The 21,511-nt window shown below is 44.3% G+C and overlaps 1 protein-coding gene across 3 annotated transcripts in view; it reads right to left on the reverse strand.

The window, feature by feature from the left end:
- The window catches only part of LOC311135246 (vesicle transport through interaction with t-SNAREs homolog 1A-like), a 187,844-nt gene that overhangs the window by 61,410 nt on the left and 104,923 nt on the right, over nucleotides 1-21,511 (reverse strand). For 2 of the 3 annotated variants that reach the window (XM_084169186.1, XM_084169185.1), the window contains 2 exons: nucleotides 14,776-14,846; nucleotides 10,043-10,104 (listed from right to left, as the gene is read on the reverse strand). In XM_084169186.1, coding sequence (XP_084025312.1) covers nucleotides 10,043-10,104; nucleotides 14,776-14,846 — 133 coding nt within the window. Of the gene's footprint in view, nucleotides 1-10,031; nucleotides 10,105-14,775; nucleotides 14,847-21,511 lie in introns of all 3 variants that reach the window. The other variant, XM_084169187.1, reaches the window with a different exon arrangement.

A 21,511-nucleotide genomic window follows, 5' to 3' on the forward strand; every position in this document is an offset into this window, starting at 1 on the left:
CCCAGTCGTTGTCCCAGCAGCCAAACACACACAGGCACGCACACACCCGTGCATGCGCGCACTAACACTATTCTTTATTTATATTTTACTTTTACCCCTTTTTCTCCCCACTTTCGTGACATCCAATTGGTAGATACAGTCTTGTCCCATCGCTGCAACTCCCCTACGGACTCAGGAGAGGCGAAGGTCGAGAGCCATGCGTCCTCCGAAACACGACCCTGCCAAGCCGCACTGCTTCTTGACACACTGCTCGCTTAACCCGGAAGCCAGCTGCACCAATGTGTCGGAGGAAACACCGTCCAGCTGGTGACCGAAGTCAGCTTGCAGGCGCCCGGCCCACCACAAAGAGTCGCTAGAGCGCGATGGGACAAGGAAATCCCGGCCAGCCAAACCCTCCCCTAACCCGGACGATGCTGGGCCAATTGTGCGCCGCCTCATGGGTCTCCCGGTCACGGCCGCTGTGACACAGCCTGGGATCGAACCCGGGTCTGTAGTGACGCCTCAAGCACTGCGATGCAGTGCCTTAGACCGCTGCGCAACTCGGGAGGCCCTGCACGCACAAACAGACAATGTACTGTAAAATAATATACTGGCCTTCAGCAGTGTTTCCCCTATATTCATTTAGCAGCGGTGGCCCGCCACTGCTAAATTGTTGTCGCCACTCCCAAAAATATGATAAAAAAATTGTGGGAATCATTTTCGGGACGGTCAAACTTTTTCAGTGTAAACTTAAATGACTAAAACTAAATATAAAGTATGTCAAAAAGATAATGGGGCTATATTTTTCTTTTTAAATGTTTGAGAACTAACAATCACCAAAATAAAAAAACTAGACAGTCAGGGAGAATCTATGGGGCCCTCATTGATTTTGTTATAATGTTTGAGTCACTCAGACAGCATAAGAACACAGCATAAGCCATGACAAAATCTGTAGAATTGCAGGAAATCATCTTTAAAACGTAATGTTTTTTGCTTGACACTAGAAGCAGTTCCTCCCAGTCTGCCATTGCTTCCATCGCTACACAATCAACGTATTTATGTGGATTGGTGATGAAGCCCGTCTAGTCTAAATAAAGATCTCCACAGAGGCCTGCTCCTAAAGTCTTTCAGCATTGTACACTTGGCACTGAGCTCCAACACGCTGTCCCTACCGTACGGCTGTATGGCCTACTGAACGCTCATGTACAGCAAACACACTAACAAAAGCCAGCTGCCTTTGCCAGCGATGGGCGAAAGAGGCAGCCAGCTACGATTCATTCGTTTGCCAGGAAAAGAGAAGGGGAAAACATGAGAAGTTCACAGAGGGAGCAGATAGGGCAAAAATAGGCCGACCTAGAGGGAGGAAAAGCAAATGCGTCAGTGATATCAGCCAGGCTGAATAAATTGTGAGACGAGAGGTAACGGAGTACTAATGTAGTACATGAAATTATCCGCCGCAACAAAGAGAACAGATCAAAGAGAGGCATCCGTTGGGATGGTCCACTACTCTTGGGATAGGCAATATGCGCTAGGCTATGGCTATTCCAGCCTCTCTGGTTTGCATAAATGAGTTCAAATGGAAATATTACCCAATAAAAAAAGAAAAACAGGGACCTTTTATCAAACACGCTGCTTCAAAACATTTAAACATTACCAGACCTATCAAGACTTTGGTTGACTTTTGACCAAAGGTCACCATGTGGATGAGACTCTTTCTAATGAGCAGGCTCCTAAAACAAAGGTGGCTAAAACAAGTGATTCGGACAGTGAGGGTTGTATGAGGTGAACATCACATCAGAAGCAGAGTGGACAGGTGAGGCTCAATGGCAGGCCCATTCTTCGTACCTGGAGCCTGTGTGTGGTGACTCGGACCGCAAACTGTAGCTTTGGGAAGACCAAGCTCTCATTTCGCCAAAGGCGTTGGTGGTGACGCAGAGATACTAGTGGAGTGAAAAATGTATATAAACTATAAGTTGCTCTGGATAAGAGCGTCTGCTAAATGACTAAAATGTAAACGTAAATTAGTCTTCCTCTGGTGTGCTGTACCTGGGGAGGCAGTGTGAGGGCCTGAGCTACAATTTGACCAGAACTCTTAAGACAGGAACAGGAAATCAATTGTATGACTTTCACAAAATATTTTAATAGCTATTATGGCACACAGGTGGGTGAAAACTCAAAAGCAGGTTTGACCTTCGCACAGCAGAAAATTAAATAGACTGAGTGTGAGCATTCTAGCTAGTGTGTGGGATTGTGTGTGTGTGTGTGTGTGTGTATATAGAGTGTGTGTGTAGGAGTGCGCGCGAGTGGGAGAAGATGCCTTGCCCCCTCCGCCACTGCTCCACCCAAGCCTCTCTCCAACTCCCCTGACTACCGCATCCTAACAAGGCTTTTCCTCCGCTCCTCCTCGAAAAAGGCAAACCAAATAAAATAAAAAGAACAGGGGAAAAAAGGACTGAAATGGAGGAAGGAGAAGAGAGAAAACAGACAAATATAATTTGTTCCATCTTTCAGCTTCAATTAAAAATATCAAATATTTTGGTTCGACTTCACAACAACACTTCAATAGGACACCCAAGACTCCCTACGATTTGCATCCCACCACAGCCCACTGGTGGAATTGAATTCCATTCATTATATGACCTACATATCACATAGTTAATATTCCAGCGCTGGGAAAGGGAGAAACTCAGCCAATACTGATGGAAAGGGTCTAAACTTGGAGATCTTCAGGACATCAGAGCCCCCCTACTCCCGGCGCTTTTCTGGGGCGGCGCTCTTTGATCTCCTTCTCTCCTGACATTGTTTGCGAATGTCGCCTTAATGGGAAACACACTTTTTTTCTCTTGCTCTTCTTTTTCAGTGAATGAAAAGGGAGAGAGGCTCTCGCAGCTTTCCTGAAGGGAGGGTGTGTGAAGATGAGAATGTGTGGACAAAATGTCCTAATAAGTCAGGTTCCTTTAACCATTTTTATTTTACCTTTATTTAACTAGGGAAGTCAGTTAAGAACAAATTCTTATTTACAATGACGGCCTACACCGGCCAAACCCGGACAACGCTGGGCCAATTGTGCGCCGCCCTATGGGACTCCCAATCACGGCCGGTTGTGATACAGCCTGGAATCGAACCAGGGGGTCTGTAGTGACGCCTCAAGCACTGTGATGCAGTGCCTTAGACCGCTGCGCCACTCGGGAGCCCATCACTGTATGTACTAGCAATAAAATGAATTGTTCAGACATACATCGTATAAATAGGGCGGCGTCCCATAGGGCGGCGCACAATTGGCCCAGCGTTGTCCGGGTTTGGCCGGTGTAGGCCGTCATTGTAATGGGCGGCAGGTAGCTTAGTGGTTAAGAGCGTTGTGCCAGTAACCGAAAGGTCTCTGGTTCTAATCCCCGAGCCGACTAGGTGAAAAATCTGTCGATGTGCCCTTGAGCAAGGCACTTAACCCTAATTGCTCCTGTAAGTCGCTCTGGATAAGAGCGTCTGCTAAATGACTAAAATGTAAATGTAAATGTAATAAATCCATGGGATATAGTGAATGGTCATATGCACATAAGGTTATCCATGTCAGGATGTATGTTAGCCTTAGCATAGTGGTTAGCTATTACGCAGCACAGGTAGACCAGTTTGCAGTGTATGAGCCCTGGCTCAAGTGAGCTAGTGCAGGTTGAGGGGTACCAGTATACACTGAGTGTACAAAACATTAGGAACTCGTTCCATGACATAGACTGTCCAGGTGAATCCAGGTGAAAGCTATGATCCCTTATTGATGTCACTTGTTAAATCCACTTCAAATCAGTGTAAATGAAGGGGAGGAGACAGGTTAAAGAAGGATTTTTAAGCCTTGAGATAATTGAGACATGGATTGTGTATGTGTACCATTCAGAGGGTGAATAGGCAAGACAAAATATTTAAGTGCCTATGAACAGGGTATAGTGGTAGGTGCCAGGCGCACTGGTTTGAGTGTGTCAAGAACTGCAATTCTGTAGCTCAATAGTTTCCTGTGTGTATCAAAAATGGTCCACCACCCAAAAGACATCCAGCCAACTTGACAACTGTGGGAAGCATTGGAGTCAAAATGGGCCAGCATACCTGTGGAAGGCTTTCGACACCTTGTAGAGTCAGTTCTGAGTGCAAAAGGTGTGTGTGTGTGGGGGGTGGGGGGGGGGGGTGCAACTCAATATTAGGAAGGTGTTTCTAATGTTTGGTATACTCAGTGTAGGATAGAATTCAGCAAGCAACGTGTTTGGCCAAGATGGAGCAAGTTAGCGAAAGGTATGCTGCATTTGCACATCGTCGGTCATGTGAAGGGAGTTAGCATTCTGGGACTAGAGTCCTAGCACCAGGCCAAGGGGCTGATCTCTTAATCAATGTCCAGAGCGACCAGAGCCCTCCTCTGAAGTCTGTGGCCCTTGCCTGCCTGCCGCTGCTGCTGCCAGCCCTGCTACCGCCATGAATATGGAGCCCTTCTGCGGCCGGGGCTTGCTTATGTTTTCTGTCTGATATCTCAGCCCCATTCCCATTTCAAAGGGAGGTCTACCCAGGGGTTTGACTTTTTGATCTGACTGGCGACTGACTCGACCACCTGCATGCAGGATCAGCCGCCAGTGAGAAGACCAAGCCCCTCCTACCCACATCCCACCCCCTTGACCTCACACTGCCCCCCACCCACCCCCACCTTCCCAGAACCCCAGTGGTCATAACTGGGTCTGGAGCTGCATCTCAACTCTCCAGCTGCTCTGCTCTGCTGTGTGCAGTGGTTGGGAGGAGATGCTGGGCATGATTGCAGTAGCAGCAGGAGTCGGCTCCGTTCCCGCCACAGACAGTCCACCTGTGTTGGGCAAAGTCATGGGAGCCATTTTGTGTCCATGGTGTGAGGGCTGTAGTGTCAGGGCACCATGGTACTGAGGTAACTGATGATAGAGCTGGAGCCTGTGGCTCCTCTAATCAGGCATTGCTTCCCCCACCAGCCCAACTTACACCGCTCCCAGGACAGTGGTCCCACCAATAAAAACTTCAAATCTGTCAGCCTTCCCCTTCCCAAGGTCTAGCTTGCACATTCTGTCAGCTACATAGCATGGGTTCCATCTGACAACATGTAATGTAGAAAATAGGCAGTGTGCAATTTCCTCTTAATTAATTGATATGATGCAGCAAGTTGAGAAAATAACTGATTGATATTACTTGGGTTGATGACTGAATCATGTATTATATTCTTGAATACCTCTTAATGCAACATTTTCAGAACCCCTTACAGCTCTTCATTGGAAAGAACAGCAGCACAAGTGTCCATTAATGTTATAATTGTGCATTATCAATTTCATACCGCTTCACTCCCGATGAGTATCATTGAGATTATTACTTTTTAATAATATTATGATTTCCTTTAACAGGCATAAGCATGAAAAGTTAATGAGATCACCATGACCATGACAATACAATTAAAAATCTCAGGACTTCAGATGATTAGATGAATAATTTAATAGTGTGAAGGGGAAGAAGCCCTCCACCAGCCGACACTAGGCTAAGTAATTGAGGGACTACGACATGGCAGGCCATGTACTGTAGTATAGGAGTAGCATTATTCAACTCCAGTCCTGGGGACCTCCTGTAGAAGCAGGGTTCCATTTCAAACAATTAGTATCACTAACAATAATTACATTGTTAAAGAAATACCATTTGAATTATTGTCACAATCAACAACTAATGTGTGTTTCTCTTCGAGTATTTCTTAGAGAAGTGATGTTTCTTTCTCAGCGTCGTTCAGTTAATCAGTTGCCTTGAACCAAAGCACTGATCTACAAATGAGTGGCTCCCCTCTCCTCAGGATCAACCAGAAGAAAAAGAGAAGGAGAGGTGACAAGACCAACGGCGTCTTAATTCAAATGTTACCTTTTTCCTCTTCATTTCCTTTTCACAGTCTTGATAGAACTATGTTATACCTATTGCATTCAGAGTATTAAATAGTCAATACGAGGTCGGTCACCCTCTAACAGTTAAGGTAAAGAGAATTTCTGTACTGGAAAAAATAAATAAAAAAGAGTTGAAAAAGGGAGTAGCAAATGAGTACCATAAGGCAATTTATGCAGCAGAGCTGAAGTTGCAGAGCAGAGTAGTAGAGGTTCACCTACTGGCCTCATTTACACAACAGTATAACTCTTTCACACACTACTGGCAAGCTTAGAACACAAAAGCAGCCTAAACAAAGTCACCCCCCCCCCCCCCCCCGAAATATAATATAAAAACTACGCCATGTGACACCTTTGTTTCTCTGTCCCATTTTCTGGTTATAACTGGCTTTTAGAGATGAAAATAGTAAACAAAATCGTACAACCAAACACTTTATTTTATTCAAACGCAAAAAAAAGGAGTAAAAATGCTTGGTATTTGTTAAAAGAAGAACGCAAAGCCCCATGAAGCAGAAAGCAAGGCATCGTTTGGGAAGAGGCTAGAGGCCGCCGCGCTTTAGAAAGGCCCTCATAAATCCTGATTTGAGTTGGGACTAACCAGAGAAAGCTGAGGCGCGGCGTGCCTGAGCCACGCTAGGCAGGCGCTACCGCTCTTAAATGCTACGTTTGATTAAGTCTTCCCATTAGGTGACAGCTGAACTTTAACATGAATATGATAATATTGAAATAAGTGTGTGTTATTTACTTTAGCGCTCGGGTGGTGGCAGCAGGGGGAGGAGGGAAGGCGGAAGAGGACAAGGGAGGGGGGCTGGATGATGAATGATTTCTGGACAGCTCTGGGTGACACCAGGCGAGCCCAGGCCTCCTCTAATCAGACTTGACAAAATGGAGACATATGCAGAAATATTGGTTACAGTCGGCATCACAGCCCTGCCTGGGCTCCTGCTAGTGCTGCCACGCTGCCCCGCCTGCCCCTGATTGTCTACAGGCACTGAAGCATCTATTTCAATTGGCATTTCCTTCCTAGCCCCAGGATTTTACATTTAGCTGGTGTCATTTACATATTACTCTTAATCAAAAACCACAGTGGGCAATAAAAAAAAGAAAAAAGAAACAAAACCGTGGCGTCACGGTTCAGGGGTAGGCGCAGAGGCACTTTATAAAATGGTGATGTGACAAGACATTAAGCTGTGTGTGGACGAGAGAGAAGGAGAGAGAGAGCGAGAGAGAGAGAGAAAGCGAGGGGGAGAGTGAGGGAGGAGACAGAAAGAGAGAGAGCGTGAGAGAGAAAGAGAGAGAGAGCGAGAGAAAGAGAAAGAGAGAGAGAGCGAGGGAGAGAGCATGAGGGAGAGAGAGGGAGAGAGAGAGCGAGAGATAGAGAGAGAGAGAGAGAGCGAGAGCGAGAGCGAGAGAGAGAGAGAGAGAGAGAGAGAGAGAGAGAGAGAGAGAGGAGAGCGAGGCGGGGGTTGGTATGCTTGTGAGTGAACAGATGTGTGTAAGAGTAAGGAAGAGAGAGAGAGAGAGAGAGAGAGAGAGAGAGAGAGAGAGAGAGAAGAGAGAAAGAGAAAGAAGAGAGCGAGGGAGAGAGCGTGAGGGAGAGAGAGGGAGAGAGAGAGCGAGAGAGATAGAGAGAGAGAGAGAGAGAGAGAGCGAGAGAGAGAGAGAGAGCGAGGGAGAGAGCGTGAGGGAGAGAGAGAGCGAGAGAGAGCGAGAGAGAGCGAGAGAGAGGAGAGCTAGGCGGGGGTTGGTATGCTTGTGAGTGAACAGATGTGTGTAAGAGTAAGGAAGAGAGAGAGAGAGCGAGAGAAAGAGAGCGAGGGGACAGAGAGAGAGAGAGAGAGAGAGAGAGAGAGAGAGAGAGAGAGAGGAGGAGAGAGAGAGAGAGGGGGAGAGATATACCCATCATGAGGTTGCTACAACCTAGCCTACGAATGAAAGTTTATAACGTAGGTGCACAGGTCAAGAGACAAATTGGAGTAATCAAAGTGACAGACAGTGACACATCCAATACCGCCTTGCACACTCTTGCCTGCATCTAATCATCAGTCCAAAGAGTTGCAAACTAGAGTTTCTACTGGACAAATTCAAGTAGGTTTAACCCCATTTTGTTCCGTTTGCTTTGCTTGCGTTTAAGAAACGTTTCTAAACAGAATCGGCGGAATGAATACACCGCTGATCACCCGCACACCAGTTCACTTTCATAGCAGCCACATACAAACAGCATTTATTTATTTTTATTTCACCTTTATTTAACCAGGTAAGCCAGTTGAGAACAAGTTCTCATTTACAACTGCGACCTGGCCAAGATAAAGCAAAGCAGTGCGATAAAAACAATAACAACACAGAGTTACATATGGAATAAACAAAACGTACAGTCAATAACACAATAGAAAATATATATACAGTGTGTGCAAATGTAGTAAGTTATGGAGGTAAGGCAATAAATAGGCCATAGTATAAAATAATTACAATTTAGTATTAACACTGGAGTGATAGATGTGCAGAAGATGATGTGCAAATAGAGATACGGGTGCAAATGAGCAAAATAAATAACAATGTAAATAACAATATGGGGATGAGGTAGTTGGGTGGGCTAATTACAGATGGGCTGTGTACAGGTGCAGTGATCGGTAAGCTGCTCTGACAACTGATGCTTAAAGTTAGTGAGGGAGATAAGTGTCTCCAGCTTCAGAGATTTTTGTAGTTCGTTCCAGTCATTTGCAGCAGAGAACTGGAAGGAATGGCGGCCAAAGGAGGTGTTGGCTTTGGGGATGACCAGTGAAATATACCTGCTGGAACGCATACTACGGGTGGGTGTTGCTATGGTGACCAATGATCTAAGATAAGGCGGGGATTTGCCTAGAAGTGATTTATAGATGACCTGGAGCCAGTGGGTTTGGCGACGAATATGTAGTGAGGGCCATAATGAGCATCATCACTTTGCTTATCGTATACAGTAATTCCTTCTTGCATCTACACGCTCTCCTCCTCTCACCTTTTCCCTTCGCTTGTGGACTTCAGTGCACAACACAACAGCTGTCTGTGACCAGGCGAAAAAACCTTCAAGCCAAACCCTCATACCACAACCGCTACACACGGCCTACATCGTTGTCACATTATTAGCTAAAGTCATAGTCAACATAGCTACTAGAACTAACGCGTTAGTAAACCAGCTACAATCACACAGTACAGTGTACAGCAATCAGTTTAGCAGTTACACCGGCGGGCACTGTTGGCAATACATTTATACAACCGAAACCTTACCTGGAAGAGTGACTTGGAAGCGTTCCACTTTTGGATAGCATAAGCTAGCTAGCTAACATAAATAGCATTCCTCTTTTTGAAAGTTATTTGTTAAAAGCTGTTAAAACTATTATATTTCTCTCTCTTTTATGCACTGCAGTGCTAGCTAGCTGTAGCTTATGCTAGATTCATTTTCTGATCCTTTGATTGGGTGAACAACATGTCAGTTCATGCTGCAAGAGCTCTGATAGGTTGGAGGACATCCTCCGGAAGTCGTCATAATTACTGTGTAAGTCTATGGAAGGGGATGAGAACCATGAGCCTTCTAGGTTTTGTGTTGAAGTCAATGTACCCAGAGGAGGATGGAAAATAGCTGTCCTCCGGCTACACCATGGTGCTGCCCCAGAAAGTGCTGCTGAGGCTACTGTAGACCTTCATTGCAAAAAGTGTTTTAATCTATTATTTTTATGACGTGAATATAGTTAGTATAGTTTTATCTAAAAATGTTTATTTTTATTTTATATTAACTGAATAGGATGGTCCTCCCCTTCCTCATCTGATTAGCTTCCACTGACTACAATGTAGGGGGCATTCACATAATGTATGTTCATAAGACAACGGTCTCAAAACACAATATTTTCTCACTCACAAAGGATTATGAAGAACAGCACAGTATACTATTTGGGAAAAATAAGATGTGGGTTTGAGTGTGCATGAGCGATTGAGTTTATGTATGTGCTCATTACACATGTATTTACCATCTGTGTATACTGTGTACTGTATGACTGCCTTTCTAGGCCTTACTACAGTGTATTTGTGTTTAAATGAGTGGATGTAAATGTGGTTGATGACACAGGCGAAGACATCTACAGAGAGGTGGAGTAGAATCATGGTCCCTACCTGCCTCTTACCTTCTCAGCATGCCGGTTAGGATGCGGGAGCTCTTGCCCAGGTTGGCATCTGTCTCTCTCAGCTAGAAGCAGGGGGAGAAGAAAGGAACGGTGTTACACATATAGACATATACAGTCCATATACACTCACATCTAGTACTGGGTCGGACTCCCCTTTGTCTCCAGAACAGCCTGAATTCTTCGGGGCATGGATTCTACAAGTCGGAAACATTCCACAGGGGTGGAATGTTGGTCCATGCTGACATCATGCAGTTTCTGCAGATTGGACGGCGGTACACCACTGCCACCAGTATGTACCGTTGACACCAGGCAGGATGGGTCCATGGACTCATGCTGCTTACGCCAAATCCTGACTCTGCCATCAGCATGACACAACAGGAACCGGGATTCGTTGGACCAGGCCATGTTTTTCCACTCCTCAATTGTCCAGTGTTGGTGATCCCGTGCCCACTGGAGCCACTTCTTCTTGTTTTTAGCTGATAGGAGTGGAACCCGGTGTGGTCGTCTGCTGCAATAGCCCATCCATGACAAGGATGGAGGAGTTATGTGTTCCGACATGTCGTTCTGCACACCACTGTTGTACTGTGCCGTTATTTGTCTTTTTGTGGCCCGCCTGTTAGCTTGCACGATTCTTGCCATTCTCTTTTGACCTCTCTTATCAACGAGCGGTTTACACCCACAGGACTGTCGCTGACTGGATGTTTTTTGTTTGTCGCACCATTCTCTGGAAACCCTAGACACTGTCGTGTGTGAAAAGCCCAGGAGGGCGGCTGTTTCTGAGATAGTGGATCCAGCATGCCTAGCACCGACGATCATACCACACTCAAAGTCTCGTAGGCCACCCATTTTGCCCATTCTAACGTTCAATCGAACAGTAACTGAAAGCCTCAATGCCTGTCTGCCTGCTTTATATAGCAAGCCACTGCCACCTGTCTGTAGGAGCGATCGATTTTCATGAACGGGGTGGTGTACCTAATATAACACAGCTCAGTTGTGATTGAGAAGTGAGTGAGACTGGGAGAGATGGAGAGAAACTGAGAAAGAATATTAAAGGAATAATCCACACCCCAAAAAATATTTTTTGGTATTTTTTTCATTAGTCCACTGTTGATACAGTGCCAAAATGCTTTGCTTGTCAGCAATCAAGTTTTCAGGATATAAGACTTTCAAAAAGCTAATTGTGACTTGCCACATCATCATGATGATGCAAAAAGTTTTCTGAAAGTCCTATATCTTCAACATTTGATCGCTGACATGCAAAATTGGGATAAAATGAGACTGAGAAAAAGATTCTGAGAGAAGGCCTGTAGAGTGAAAGAGAAAAGTGGCCTGCAGAAAACTTTGTGCTGCAACTGCGTCTGTGTGTGGAGTAAAAGAATGCTGACACTTTGACGATTGAGAAATCACAAAATTCGAGCTGTAGTCACATTTGTGATGGGGGGCCTTTGCTGTGTGAGAGGCTCTATTCAGAGGCAGCGGGGGGGCTTTCTCTGTCTCAGACCTTCCCTCTCGCAATCTCTCTCCCCCTGCACCTCTGGCTTTGCCTTCCCTACAAACCCTAAATACCACCAGCTCTTTATCTGTTTGACTCTTACTATGTTCCACACTCTGCCCCTTCACCCTGACATTTATTTAGCCTTTTGCCTCGGTCTTTTCCATATTTTCTTTTCACACTTTCTCACTCTTCTTGTGTCTTTCCCTCTCTGTGTGAGGGTTGTTCTGGCAGGCTGTGTTGAGGACCGTGATGGATGCCAGGCTGAGAACTCTCAGGGACAGATGTGGTTTTGGGCGGGTTTGGTTGCTGGCACTGACACCAGCCATACAGCCGCCTGATGTCTCTCTCAAACCCCATGGATGGATCGCTCCCCAGAGACTTCCCACTTTCGCCCAAAATACTACTCTCTTTTTCTCTGAATCAATCTCACACTCTTTCTTTCTCTCACTCTCCCCTCTCTCGCGCTCTCTCTGAATCACTCTTTTTTTTCTCTCACTCTCTCTCCATTTCTCTCTCTCGCTCTCAGCCATATCAAAAGGCCCATTTATGAGATATAGCCTAAGATTGATGAGGCAATAAGGCAAACAATCTATTCTAATTAAGTATTTAAGGAATTCATATACTGTGAGGATTGGTGACAGGGCTCAGTGAGTGAAGTTAAAAAACAAGTTCAAGTGTCTGCTGTCGACCTCCACTTATAGCAGCAAAAAACACAATAAAACCTTTCACACCTCCTTTGACTGTAAGGGAAAAGCCATGCATCATGCTGAGTGCATGTGAGTGATTAGTGAGTGAGTGAGACTATTGCATGTGTGCCACTCACTGCGAATACAAGTATCTGTCTGGGTATTTATGCTTAAACAATGCCCCCGCCCCCCCCCCAAACCCATTAATCCTTTGTCTTTTCCATGCAAGGAAGACGTTTACCAACGCTTCCATCTTGTGTCTTCACATCTTGTTTTCCTTCTCTTTCCCCCTGTCCCCATCCCGCTTTTCGCCCCACAAACTGTCTTTAAAGGAAGATGGGGGCCTGTGCGGGTTCATGGGAAAGAGAAAACGAGGGAAAGAGGGAGCAAAAGAGAGACTATTCTCCTTAGACGGGTAGGCAGACCTTTTGAAAGGAAATGTTTCATTTCCCTTTGAAATCGCCTGCGAGGCCCATTGCCATTTTGTGATCTTTAAGCAATTTCCGTGGATAGGCCGTCAGAGCGGGGCCCCTCACCGTGCTGTGGCTCTCTCTACCTGTCTGTCTAACTGTCTGTCTGGGGGAGGGAGGGCGAGGAAGACTACATAGGGAGGGACAGACAGACAGAGAGAGAAGGTGAGAGAGAGAGAGGGGGAGATGGTGGGGGAGACAGAGGGTCACAGTCTAATGCTCTAAAATTGAGAGAGATAGGAAGAGAAGAGAAGAAAGTGATAGAGTCATATACCGAACAAAAATATAACGGTAAAGTGTTGGTCCCATGTTTCAACAGCTGAAATAAAAGATCCCAGAAATGTTCCAGACGCACAAAAAGCTTGTCTCTCACATGTTGTACACAAATTTGTTTGCATCCCTGTTAGTGAACATTTCTCCTTTGCCAAGAAAATCCATCCACCTGACAGGTGTGGCATATCAAGAAGCTGATTAAACAGCATGATCATTACACAGGTGCACCTTGTGCTGGGCACTAAAATTTGCAGTTTTGTCACACAACACAATGCCACAGATGTCTCAAGTTTTGACGGAGCATGCAATTGGCATGCTGACTGCAGGAATATCCACTAAAGCTGTTGCCAGAGAATGTAATGTTCATTTCCCTACCATAAGCGGCCTCCAACGTTGTTTTAGAGAATTTGGCAGTACGTCCAACCGGCCTCACAACCTCGGACCACGTGAAACCAGGCCAGCCCAGGACCTCCACATGCGGCTTCTTCACCTGTGGGATCGTCTGAGACCAGCCACCAGGACAGCTGATGAAACTGTGGGTTTACACAACTGAAGAATTTCTGCACAAACTGTCAGAAACCGTCTCAGGGAAGCTCATATGCGTGCTCATCGTCCTCATCAGGGTCTTGACCTGACTGCAGTTCGCATTCGTAACAGACTTCAGTGGGCAAATTCTCACTTTCGATAGCCACTGGCACGCAGGAGAAGTGTACTCTTCACGGATGAATCCCTTTATCAACTGTACCGGGAAATGGCAGACAGCGTGTATGGCATTGTGTGGGCGAGCGGTTTGCTGATGTCAACGTTGTGAAAAGAGTGCCCCATGGTGGCGGTGAAGTTATGGTATGGGCAGGCTTAAGCTATGCACAATGAACACAATTGCATTTTATCGACGGCAATTTGAATGCAGAGATACCGTGACGAGATCCTAAGGACCATTGTCGTGCCATTCATCCACCACCATCACCTCATGTTTCAGCATGATAATACATGGCCCCATGTCGCAAGGATCTGTACACAATTCCTGGAAGCTGTAAATGTACCAGTTCTTCCATGGCCTGCATACTCACCAGACATGTCACCCATTGAGCATGTTTGGGATGCGCTGGATTGACATGTACGACAGCGTGTTCCAGTTCCCGCCAATATGCAGCAACTTCGCACAGCCATTGAAGAGGAGTGGGACAACATTCCACAGGCCACAATCAACAGCCTGATCAACTCTATGCGAAGGAGATGTGTCGTGCTAAATGAGGCACACTAGATACTGACTGGTTTTCTGATGAACGCGCCTACTTTTTTTTTTTAAAGGTATCTCTGACTAACAGATGCATATCCGTATTCCCAGTCAAGTGAAATCCATAGATTAGGGCCTAATGAATTTATTTCAATTGACTGATTTCCTTATATGAACTGTCACTCAGTAAAATCTTGAAATTGTTTCATGTTGCATTTATATTTTTGTTCAGTGTAGAAAGAGAGAGTTAGAGAAAGTCACAAGGCCTAATGCTCAGTTCTTAGAACAGTCAGTCAGTGTGTGTGTGTGTGTCCGTTCATGCATGTGTGAGCACCCGTGTGAGTTTGTGTGTTTTCGCTTAGACAGTCTTACATCACATCATTGCATGGGACACACAATGCTTTCATGAGAATAGCAGTGGAAGTGGTTAGTCCATAACCAACTACAAAGCCTTGTTTTCATCAGCCCTTTGTTCCAGCCTTCAATCCCACTGCCTTTCTAGCACGGGCCTTTCCACACTCATTAGAGGGTAACGGTTCATGTCCATTGTCTGTGCGCGCAAGTGTACTCACCCGATCTCTGGATCTCTGGATCTTCTCGCGGTCGGTGTGTAGGTTAGCCAGGATCTCTTGGCCCACTTGTTCTGAAGAACAAAGAGAGGAGAAACACAGTTCTGTTAGCATGGATACGATGTGAATTGGTTGCACCAGTCTCCCCTTTGATTCCTAACTGAACATTCACTGAGAGAAGTTCAAGGTAAGTGTTTCACTTAAGGACATGACAGCACTAAGCCCTGAAATTGAACCAGTGACTTAAGTCCATGCTCTGCTACTGTTGGCAAATAGTCTAGTCCACAGCTATAGAGGATAGACATTGAGGTGTGTGTGTGTGTGTGTGTGTGTGTGTGTGTGTGTGTGTGTGTGTGTGTGTGTGTGTGTGTTAGCCAGCAGACGGCTAGCTATGCTGCCTTACATATGGTACACATCCTTGAGCTACAGCCCAAACATTAGATGGACACTACCCTGCTAAACACCAGCTTGAGTCAAACTACAATCTGACCCTGCTTGTCTGGCATAGTTAAGCCTTACTGAGCCTAGCTAAAGTGAGCATGGATCAGCTGTGCAGACAGTACTATCAACTTGAACACCACTAGCAACTAATCCTCATTTAAAGACATATTCTTAATAATAATAATATAATATGCCATTTAGCAGACGCTTTTATCCAAAGCGACTTACAGTCATGCGTGCATAAATGTTTGTGTATGGGTGGTCCCGGGGATCGAACCCACTACCTTGGCGTTACAAGCGCCGTGCTCTACCAGCTGAGCTACAGAGGACCACCTTAAAATAGATACATACTTAGAATAAAACAGAAATATATGAAATTCTAGAGATTGTATTTGAAATAGGTAATATAGGTAAAGAACTTCATATTCAAATTCTAACAATTGCTTTAATGATGGCTTAATTGAATCTTCAACTTCTAAAGGTCTCAATCAGGATATGTTCACCACTTGGCAGTGGCTTTTCTATCACTTACAGTATATCACAATTCCAGCTCTCACAACAATATCCCAGGCAGCACACTACATCCTGCTACTGGAGTCCAATCAGCAGATGCAATATTCATAAAACCACTCTTAAATGCTGCTCATCTGTCGTGGATGTAAACACATTAACGCACACTTATAAAACGTCGCAAACAATGCGTCTGACAAGCTCGTCAGTGGTCACTGTCATTTCCTGGTCCCTTGGGTTAGCCAGAGAGAAAAAAAACACACCAAAAAATAAAATAAAAAGATCCCACCAACTGTAAGCAGATACTGCATTAGGGTTGAAAATGAGGGAGGGAGGAAATAAATATTTGCGCGGATCAAAGACGGCTTTCAATCTGGCGTAAAACAACGCACTCCTGACTAGATTACACTAAACAGGTGCGGCACGCCAAATACCCTGTTTGGGGGAACGCCGAAGACAAAATGGCTACATCTGGCAGCTAAACAAGAGAGGAAGGTGAGATCGCAGAGAGGAGGGAGAGAAGAGGGGAATGGGGACGCCTGTTCTCCCGTTACTCTCCCTCCCGTTCCCCTCAACGGGCGCACAATGTGTCTCTTTCTGCCTTCATTAATTTCTAAATCAGGGACGAGACAGATTGAAGGATACACAGATTAAACAAACAGTCAGACAGTCACATGTGACAAATAGGGCCGATTAAAAGGCTGAATGCAGGTATTAATAACCATAGTAATACACGCCACCCAGTCCCATCCAAAAGAACAAGGGATAAACAGGGAAAGGAGCTGTGGCAGGAAATCTTCTGTAAAGACAACTAAGCGCCTCTATCTGTCTCTGTCCATGATGGGGTTTAAGACAAATGAGGGTGACAAGTGGTACACAAGTCAAGCCACATCGTCTTTGGCGTGGAGGAAGACGGAGAGCGTGTTATTGGAAAAGCACACACTCGGACTGAGAACATGGATGAGACCGTTGCAGAGGAATAAGGCCCAATGATATCCTGCTGTATTGACAGGGGCTGAGGTATGAATGTAGTGTACAGGGCCTTGGCCTGAATAATATAGGCCTAGGTTCAAGTAAGGCCATACACAATTAAAATGTTTAATGGATGCCCTTCACTTTTCAAAAAGTGAAAGTTGTACTGAAAAATTGCAATTGAGCTTCCAGTAAACCAATACAAAATTTCCTCTCTGATTATGGCTGAACTATGCCTCTTTTAGCCTTCACAAGAGGGGCTTAGGTTGCTAGGTATTGAACTAAGGCTTCTATAGTATTTTAACAAGAAGGTCTACGTTTATTTTTTACTTTTTTGTTCGCTTGCCTCACTTTTCAAACAATGAAATCTGTTAAACATTTAATACAATTTGTACATGGCAGTACTACTTAGAGGGGCTGGGTGCCTCGTCTCAAGGTTTCCTAGAGTGCGCTAGCTATCTAATGCAGAGGACTATCATTGTGCACCTTAAGAGATGTCGTTCAAGCTTGTCACTCACGGTGCGTTTACCCTTGACAAAGGCAGCCAATGAGAAAATTAGGATGAATTACTTCATATGGATAGGCAACATTATATCAATTTCCATGAATGTTAAACATGACCCGCTTCCACTTTTAACAACATCTCATCAGCTAGCTAGGCTACATGTACCACAGCCACCACAATTGATTAAGTAACATAATTTATTTGGCTACTATTACAGCTACTAATCCTTCAACTTACTACTGCTACTGATAAAGCTCAATACGCCAACAACGGTGTAGACAACGTCTCCCCTTCATAGGTAAGTTAGAAATGAATGTCTTGGCTGGGCCGGTGTGCTGTAAAATCAATCACGGTATGATGAAGTGTCCCAAGAGCCGACAGACTGTAGAACATATTAAAGACTCTGGTTTCAGCAGCCAGGGCCAGGTCCACAAGTTCAAAGATAAATATTTCCCTTAGCTGTGTACAGTGGCTTGCGAAAGTATTCAACCCCCTTGGCATGTTTCCTATTTTGTTGCTTTACAACCTGGAATTAAAATGGATTTTTGGGGGGTTTGTATCATTTGATTTACACAACATGCCCACCACTTTGAAGGTGCAAAATATTTTTTATTGTGAAACAAACAAGAAATAAGACAAAAAAACAGAGCGTGCATAACTATTAACCCCCCCCCCCCCAAAGTCAATACTTTGTAGAGCCACCTTTTGCAGCAATTACAGCTACAAGTCTCTTGGGGTATGTCTCTATAAGCTTGGCACATCTAGCCACTGGGATTTTTGCCCATTCTTCAAGGCAAAACTGCTCCAGCTCCTTCAAGTTGGATGGGTTCCGCTGGTGTACAGCAATCTTTAAGTCATACCACTGATTCTCAATTGGATTGAGGTCTGGGCTTTGACTAGGTCATTCCAAGACATTTAAATGTTTCCCCTTAAACCACTTCAGTGTTGCTTTAGCAGTATGCTTAGGGTCATTGTCCTGCTGGAAGGTGAACCTCCGTCCCAGTCTCAAATCTCTGGAAGACTGAAACAGGTTTCCCTCAAGAATTTCCCTGTATTTAGCGCCATCCATCATTCCTTCAGGTTTCCAAGTCCCTGCCGATGAAAAACATCCCCACAGCATGATACTGCCACCACCATGCTTCACTGTGGGAATGGTGTTCTCGGGGTGATGAGAGGTGTTGGGTTTGCGCAAGACATAGCATTTTCCTTGATGGCCAAAAAGCTCAATTTTAGTCTCATCTGACCATAGTACCTTCTTCCATATGTTTGGGGAGTCTCCAATATGCCTTTTGGTGAACACCAAACGTGTTTGCTTATTCTTTTCTTTAAGCAATGACTTTTTTCTGGCCACTTTTCCGTAAAGCCCAGCTCTGTGGAGTGTACGGCTTAAAGTGGTCCTATGGACAGATACTCCAATCTCCGCTGTGGAGCTTTGCAGCTCCTTCAGGGTTATCTTTGGTCTCTTCGTTGTCTCTCTGATTAATGCCCTCCTTGTCTGGTCTGTGAGTTTTGGTGGGCGGCCCTCTCTTGGCAGGTTTGTTGTGGTGCCATATTCTTTCAATTTTTTAATAATGGATTTACTGGTGCTCCGTGGGATTATCAAAGTTTCTGGTATTTTTTTTATAACTCAACCCTGATCTGTACTTCTCCACAACTTTGTCCCTGACCTGTTTGGAGAGCTCCTTGGTCTTCATGGTGCCGCTTGCTTGGTGGTGCCCCTTGCTTAGTGGTGTTGCAGACTCTGGGGCCTTTCAGAACAGGTGTATATATACTGAGATCATGTGACAGATCATGTGACACTTAGATTGAACACAGGTGGAATTTATTTAACTAATTATGTTACTTCTGAAGGTAATTGGTTGCATCAGATCTTATTTAGGGGCTTCATAGGAAAGGGGGTGAATACATATGCATATGCATATGCCGGTATATATTTTATGAATTTTTTTAAACAAGTTATTTTTTTCATTTCACTTACACAAAATACTCCAAATTGGTTACGTCCATTACATGAAATCCAAATAAATGTTTGCCTAAAATGACATACCCAAATCTAACTGCCTGTAGCTCAGGACCTGAAGCAAGGATATGCATATTCTTGATACCATTTGAAAGGAAACACTTTGAAGTTTGTGGAAATGTAAAATGAACGTAGCAGAATATAACACATTAGATCTGGTAAAAGATAATACAAACAAAAAAACGTGTTTTCTATTTTTATTTTGTTCCTTCATCTTTGAAATGCAAGAGAAAGGCCACAAGATAATATTGCAGTTTAGGCGCAATTTAGACTTTGGCCACTAGATGGCAGCAGTGTGTGTGCAAAGTTTCAGATTGATCCAGTGAAGCATTGCAATACTGGACTATTTTGTATCAAGTCTGCCCAAAAGTGCCGAATTGGTCAATTGATACATACAAGTACATAACTATAGAGAACATACAAAAATGATATGGTAATACAAAATGTAAGTTTACACACTCCCAGGAATGTCATACATGATGGATCATTAGCTTATACACTAACTTTCACACATCTAGATGGCCGGGCAGGGTGGGTCTGGAGCCAGAGACTGCAGGGGTTCAAACTGTAGAACCCAGTTCCTACATTTGAATATAAAATAGATTTTATCAAACACAACTATGCTACATGTTATCTCTGGGACACTTAGGATGACAAATCAGAGCAAGATTACTGAATGTAAGACATTATTTACCTTCAGAGGTGAATGTATCAAACCAGTTGCCTTGATACGTTTTTGTTGTTGTTGTGCACTCTCCTCAAACAATAGCATGGTATTTTTTTCACTGTAATAGCTACTGTAAATTGGACCGTGCAGTTAAGATTAACAAGAATTTAAGCTTTCAGCCCATATAAGACATGTCTATGTTCTGGAAAATGTGCTGTTACTTACAACAGTCATGCTAATCACATTAGCGCACGTTAGCTCAACCGTCCCGTATACGGGACACCGATCCCGTAGAGGTTAAGGTAAGAGTTAAGGTTTGGGATAGGCTTAAAACTAAAATCTCAAAAACAATTTTTATTGCTGGATTCTAACTTGCAACCTTTGGAATCAGAGGCAGATGCTTACGCCCATCCGCCATCCTCATCCACAAAATTAAAACCTCTTGAAGGTAAAAGCGCTCACTGTTACCCCTAGTGGCCGGTTTCCACATAATCTCCCGATGTCCTCATAGATGGAAGGACGTCGAATCCTGACTTGTATCACGGGTGACCTTGCTGTTCAGAGAGTTAGGGTAATGTTGAGGAATTGCCAAATCTGTAACCTGGAAAGGGGAGCTATCATTGAGAACTATCGGCTACATTTTAAATTTGGCTTTCAAAAAACCAACAAAGCTACTGTGGAGGATGAAAGATGGCTTTTCTAATAACTGTCTCCTCCCCTGATGGCATTCCTTCCTGAAAAACAGGAAGAAAGGAAAGATTCCCCCCAAATCCATCTCGATGTAGCCTGTATTTAAGCTACTATCAACACGCAAATACACTTCAAGTATGTCTGATGATACAATTCATCATCATGTATAGAAGCTCACATTGAAATACATTTACATCATTTAGCAGACGCTTTTATCCACTTAAATAGATGTATTAGATACTTTACCTGTAACAGTTTCTGATGATGTTTTGACAGATCATCGCCAGGCTTATGTTCCGTAATGGTTCGTTACACTACAGACGACACTGTGTCAACACGTCATAGTTTATGACAACGAGAAATCAAAAGCCGATTCACATCTAGATTACTGCGCATTAGACACCGTCATAAACAGCTGGCATAGACAGACGTGAAAGTGAAAGAGATTGTCAGAGTGAGAATTGTAAAATATAGAGATATTGGTCTCTCACTGTTTGTTAATTCTCTCTGATGCAAACTATTCAAACTTACTATGCAGCGTTATCATCAGCCACTATTTATGAAAAGTCATGAACTTTTCCAAAATAATGCAAAATGGTTTACTGTGTGAATTGAACGCTGAGCTAAAGTAAATGCACTTCACATTCAGAATCACTGAAACTTGTCTCTACGCTCAATGCTCTACCACCAGCCAGAACAACCATAGGTTGGCCAAAACACTGGAAAGAGGGGGGGGGGGGGGGGGGGTAATAATTTCCTGCTTACAGTATGCTCCAAAATTGTTGCTCGTTAGCATATAAAGTATTCCCCTCCCGTTTAAGCGGCTATTAACAATTTAAATGACGCTGGTGCTAAAGCCTTCCTCAGACTAGCTCATTAAAGATCCACATCCCCAAAGGTCCATTTAACAAGCCTAAATGACTAAAATGTAAAT

Source organism: Coregonus lavaretus, assembly GCF_964263955.1.
Source record: "Coregonus lavaretus genome assembly, chromosome: 1".
Taxonomy (NCBI): Eukaryota; Metazoa; Chordata; class Actinopteri; order Salmoniformes; family Salmonidae; genus Coregonus; species Coregonus lavaretus.